The 6,081-nt window shown below is 43.4% G+C and overlaps 1 protein-coding gene across 1 annotated transcript; it reads right to left on the bottom strand.

Moving 5' to 3' along the window:
* Window positions 1–516: 516 nt before the first annotated feature.
* LOC116245057 (uncharacterized) lies at window positions 517–1,397 on the bottom strand. Its single transcript, XM_031616788.1, has 2 exons — window positions 1,270–1,397; window positions 517–859 (listed from the first exon to the last, which is right to left on the bottom strand). The coding sequence occupies exons 1-2, from the start codon at window positions 1,395–1,397 to the stop codon at window positions 517–519; spliced, it is 471 nt and encodes a 156-aa protein (XP_031472648.1).
* Between the last annotated feature and the right edge of the window lie 4,684 nt (window positions 1,398–6,081).

The raw sequence follows: 6,081 nt of genomic DNA, 5'->3' as shown, positions 1-6,081 counted from the left end.
TTGATTGAAGGGACAGAAGCCTCGTTCGTACCAATACCGGCATCTCTGTATGAGGGGATGGTTACTTCTGTCTTGTACTTCTGTTTGAAGTCGAGTGTTTTTTGTGAGAGTTTGGTGGAGTTGGTGGTCGTACTCATGCGGGGATGGGGTACTATAATACGATCTAAGTAAGAATACAATTATAAATTCGGGAGGGTACAATCAGATTAAAATCGACTGCTATAAAAATATAATAAAGTTAGAGCATAGGATAAATGCGCAGTTGAGAAAGACAGGGCGGGAGGAGGATAAGGGAAGGGGAAATGGGAGGAAATCGGAAACTGTTGCAGAATAAAAGAATAAAAAGGTGAGTGATTGATTGGTGGTGTAAGTGATATGGTAAATCATTATATTTTAAGCTCCAGCATGAAGGAAGGAGTTTCGTCATTTGCATGCGTATCCTGGAAACCACTCGAAGCATTGACGATCACTCGATGCCGGCTGAAGCTCCCAACCACCAGCAATCCCCCTTCCTGTTCACTTGGGCAAGTCCAGACTGAAATTCCCCTTCTCCACTGGCGCATTGGGGCGGTGCCACTCTCCGTATCCGTTGATCCGGTCCCCCTGGAACCACCCCTCGAACTTAGAGCCGTCGCTGAAGATAACCGTCCCCTTGCCCTCCATCCTGTCCTCCTTATACGGCCCGAAGTATTCGTACTTGGCAGTCCTCAGCACGCCCACGCCGTTCCGCATATCCTCTCGAAAGTTACCCTCGTAGACTGTGTTTTCGGCAGTTTGATGATGCCCTTGCCCTCCATCCTGCCCCTCCTGAAGAGCCCCCGGTAGATCCTGCCGTCGCTGAACAGCCTCTCTCCCTTTCCTAGATAATCAGAATCCTACCCTACGCGAACCCATCGACAAAATTGGCAATTATGGTGTCCTTTCCCCTCTTCATCACTCCTGCTCCGTGCTTCTTGGACCTGCTGAAGGCCCCCCTGTAGGAGTCGCCGTTGCTGGCGATGAAGACGCCGTCCTAGCAGTCGGCCTCGCCGTCCTTGAATATGGCCTAGAGGTAGTCGTTATTGGAGAAGTAGAGCTGTCCTGGCCCGTGGGGTTTATCGCTCTTGGTCCACCCGATGTATATTGCCCATTCTGAAAAAAAAGGAAGCTAAATTGGCGTAAATGTGCTCTTTTAGGATTATAAACTGTATTCCAAGGATTCTAGCTTACGAAAGCTTACTTTATGACAAGAGCATTTGATATGTGGCTTCGACTGGTGGGATGCGTTACGGAGGAGCGTCTATCTTCGGCCTTTCCATTTTGGGAGTGGGGTGGGCGAGCACGTTGGAGGCTTCTCCGTTGAATCCTTCCAGTTTGCTGGATTCGCCCGTGCACTGCTCCATGAGGGCGTTCCCCATCTATCCACCAAATTGGTATTATATCACACCCACAGATACACTGCCAGCAGTTTCACAATGACAATAGTTCACAGATCATCGATGTTGGGAAGAGCCAACTTCACCATCGCCGCCTCAAGACCACGCATCAACTATAGCACCTCGCCCTTGGCTGCCTCGGGAGTGAGGTTTGCCATATTCTTGGTTGCGTTCTGGATGTGCTTCTTTATCTCGCGCTCTGTCGTCCATTGGCCGTTCCTTAGGGCTTCCTTGAAGCGCTTCAGCTGTCCTTCCTTGCGCTTCAACTGATCAACTTCCTTCTATAGCATCCTAACGCCCTAATTTTTGCGTTACTCCACTCTCTGCAGCTAAGTCTTGAGCTCTCTATTCTTCTCTTCTAGTTTCTTCTTCTCGTCCTCGACCAATTTGCTCTCGAAGTCCTTTCTCTTTATCTTCTCTTCCAGATCCTCTATAACTTCTCTCAGCTTTTCTATTTGCTTGTTCTTCTCAATGAGTGCAGTGAGTTTCTCTTCCTCAAGCCTCTTTACCTTTGATTCCCATGCCTCCTTTTCGCGTTCGTGGTCTATCTTCAATGCTATTTTTTCGCTTTCCAGTTTTTCGATGCTTTCATTAAAATCATTCATGCCATTCCTCACGTAGTTCTTCTCTCTCTCGATTATCTCCAACTTGTGCTCGTATTCTTCGCAAATCTCCTCTATCTTGTAGCGCCAGTCAAGCTCCACCTTTTCAAGGCGTTGCTTAAACTCGTCCTCCTTGCTCTATAGACGATTATCACTGGCGTATAACTTGCCAGAGAGAGCAAACAAGTTTTCCTCTTTTTCTTTGATTTAGTCGTTGAGGATGGTGATCTATGTGTTGAGCCTGTTCTCCTCGACCTATAGCTGGTTGATTTGCTGCTTCAGCTCCTCTATTTTGGAGCTGTTGAGGGCGTTGGTCTGCTTCTAGAAGTATATTTGCTCCTCTAATGAAATGTTCAGATCATTCATCCTCTTCTCGCTCTCCTTCAGCGATTTTATCTGCAGCTCGTACTCCTGGCATCTAATGGAATGCTATAGCTTCTATTTGTTCATCTTCTATGAGAGTGACTCATACTCTTCTGTGAGTTTCTTCAGCTGTGTTTCATACTTTATGCTATTCTTCTTGATGGTTGAGTTTAAATTTTATATTTCCGCATCTTTTTCACATGTTTTCTTTCTTTGTCTTTGGCTCTTTCCCTTTCCTTCTAGAGGCTGAGTTTGGTCTCATTCAATATGATCTGGATATTGTTTATCTCCACCTGCAGCTGTCTGAGGCTATCCTTTTGCTCGCTGATGGTCTTCACCTTGCTGGAAAGCTATTCATTCCTCTCAGCCAGTTCGATCATCGTGTATTGCAGTTTCTCCTCGACTGAGTATAGCTTTTCTGACTTTTAGAAGTCCTTCTTCAGGTAAGACTACTTTTCCTTCAGGATCTAGTTCTGGAATGACTTTAGCTGCGAATTTTTAGACTATTCAGACTTCAGCTCGTTGATGAGTCGTTGGTTGTTTTCCTTTTACACTGATAGGCTCTCCTTGAGAGAAAGCAACTCTATGGATTGGTCGCTCTTTTGCCTCTTCATTGTCTACAGTTCCTCAAGTAGATCTTAGTTTTATTGCGTCTTCATTGTGATTGTTCGCTCCTTTTTCTGGATCTGTTCACTGAGGATTTCATTCTGGTTGTTTAGCTCCATGTTGTACTGCTATAGCTCTGCTATTTTTTCTTACAGGCTCAGGAAGACTTGCTGGTTGCTTTCGTCCTTCCTCTCCAGGTCCACTATTTTGAACTTGAGCGACTCTATTTTGGAGAGTAGATCAGACACGCTGATCTAGTGCGAGGACTTTTCGTTTTAGTGGATGTTGGTGATTTCCTGCATGTTTCCCAGCAGTTCTCCAAGAGCCTTCTCCTTCCTTATGAGTTCCTTCTCCAGATAGGAGAGCTTCTCCTCGTACTACTCTGCGTCATCATTAGTTCTGGTTATGATGGTTTCTATCTAGTTGCTCATCTCCTTCACCGTCTTCGATAGCTCCTCCTGTGTGTCCTTGAGTCGGTTGTTCAGGCTGTTGTTTTATCTCTCCAGTGAGTCTTTTTCTTTCTTCAATTTTCTAATCTCCTCATTGAGGATGGCGATGGTTTGGTGGCTATCTCTCGAGAAGTTCTAGATGAGGTCGGCTAGCTTGTTTTCTTCCACTCCGACCACCACATCGTTGGTTTGGTTCTTAAGCACCCTCGACCTTTGGATGCTCCTCGAGAATTCGAGATTGCTCTGGGAGACGTTGTCAATGCCAAGATAGCTTTGCTTCAGAATGAGCACTGATTTGACTGACTACGAGATGCTGCTCTTGAACTTTTCGGATTATTTGGTTACTGTGGAAAGCCTTAGCTCTGTCTTGGTGATTTGCTCCTTCAAGTTCTTTATCTACGAGAGATACTGTTCTTCCTTTTGGTCTCGCTTCTCTATTTCTTTCTTGAGCTTGGAGACATCGCTCTTGATGTTGTCTTTTTCTTCACTGATGATAGTGGTTATCTTTTAGTGCTTTGACTTATCAGCTTGCAGCAGTCTAAAATCGTTCTCAAGTATCTTGTACTCTGCTTATAGTTATACGATCTATTCGTTTTTGGATTAGAGCTCGTTGGAAAGAGCCTTTATCGAGCTTTACAGCTATGATTAGCGTTTCTTTGATCTTTATTGCTTTTAGAGCAAGCTCTATATCATTTTTTATGATTTGATGAGCTAGTTTTTGAGATTTATCTTCTCCATTTCGATGGTGTGAAGATCTTTGTTGTTTTCAGTCTCCTTAGCCTCTAGCTGCTTGACTTAATCAGTGAGCTAGTGAATATTGGCGCGCAAATCTTCTTCTTTTTTAGCAAAGTTAAGCTTGATTTCATTTATTTGCTCACTAAGACGGTGATTGGTTTCTTCCAGCATCTTGATCTTGTTTTCGTTCTTCATGATTTCCAATCTTTTGGCTTCGTTTTCCTCCCTTTCCTTCTCATGCTGTTTCTAAAGCTCTGCAAGCTTGCTGGTGAGTTTTTCCATTTGGGACACCTTATATTCAAGGTCCTTCTTTCCCAGGCTTTCCTTCATGGTGATCTTGTTCTCTATATCAGACAACTATCTTTAGAGCTGGAGAATGCGGTCATCCTTCAGCTTTATGTTCTTTGATATTACCTTTTAGTTTTATTGTAGATTTCTATTTTCTTTTTGTGCGATATCAAGGCCCTCTTTAGCTTTTCTTCGGAAGCTGTGAGGATGTTGCACTTATTCTCTAATTATTGGATGCGAGTTGTATATGTTTTATTTTTTTATACAAATTAGCCAATCTTCTTCTTGTTGAGATTGTTGGTCTCATTGAGCTGCAGAATGGTCTCAGACGACTACTTTTCTTTCATGCTGTATTCCTTTTGGAGCTGCTTCAATTTTTGGCAGGTTTCCTCTTCGTTTTTGATGAGGATCCGCTTCTCTTCTAAAACCTTTTCCTTCTTGGCAATTTATATCTCCAAACTTTCCTATACTTGCTTCCAAGAGTCTTCCGTTTGCTTCAATTTCGCGCATATTTTCTGCATTTGGTCTTCCAGAACTCTGATATTCTACTTTAGACTGCCGTTTTCAGTCTATAGTGATTCTAATTTGCTGCTCGCTTCTGTGAGTTTGGCTTGAAGAGATGTTCTTGTTCTGTTGTGCTCATTCTTTTCATTTGTGTATATCTTTTAGAACTCTAAGGACTTCACTTCTATGTTCTTCTCAAGATCTTCGATAAGGACCTTCATTTTCTTGATCTGATTGACCTTATACTGTGCCTATTCGGTCATTTCCTTGATCTCCTCCCTCTTCTCATAGATTTGCTTCTGCAGATCATACTATCTCTTATCATGCTCTTCTTTCAACCGCGTAATCTGGTTCAAAAATTGGCCCTTCTGCTCCTATACTTACCTCTACAGGTCGATTATCCTGTTCCTATCCTCGTGGAACTACTTGGAGAGTTGCTTGTTGGCTTCTTCCAGCTTTGATATTTGGCTGTTTTTTGTTGATATCTACTCGACTAAGTAATGCTTTTCGGTCATTTGGCGATTCAGTTAGGAAATTTGGTCCTTTAGACTTTTTATTTGCTTTTGCTTATCTTATGCGTTCCTCTCGCTATCTTCTAGCTTTGTTTTATATTTCAGAATCTCCATCTTGAGGGCCTTTTAATTGGCTTCCATCGTCGACTTGAGAACCTGATCTGTTTATCTCCATCTTCCTGTAATGACGGTTTTGCTATCCTCTTCCTAGACTTTCCGGTTGAGATGCTTAAACCTGGATCCCAGTTCTTCTCGATCGAAGGAGGTGTCCTTCATGACTTTGAATCCTGCTGTTGAGAGTGCTTTTTCTTTTAGGTAGCCCATGCCTGGCGAGGAAACATTGTTAAAGCTGACTCTTTTATTGAGATATTGTTCTGCCTCGTTGATCCTTGTGCGGGACTTGAATCCATCGAACCCTGGCGCTTCAGATTTGGTTTAAAATTTATTATCCTGCATCATCCTGCTCCTTTTGTCGTCGGCAATATTGATGGTTTTGACTCTGGACTTGCTAATCTTGACGGATTTGACATGTAGGGTGCACGTGGCGTAGGGATCAAGGCATTTTTGCAGAGATATGGTGAGGAGCTGCCCCTACGATGAGTTGATA

The sequence above is a fragment of the Nymphaea colorata genome, unplaced genomic scaffold, assembly GCF_008831285.2.
Source record: "Nymphaea colorata isolate Beijing-Zhang1983 unplaced genomic scaffold, ASM883128v2 scaffold0481, whole genome shotgun sequence".
NCBI classification, from domain to species: Eukaryota; Viridiplantae; Streptophyta; class Magnoliopsida; order Nymphaeales; family Nymphaeaceae; genus Nymphaea; species Nymphaea colorata.
The sequence above is the reverse complement of the archived record's forward strand: the minus strand, read 5'-3'. Positions and strand labels throughout refer to the sequence as shown.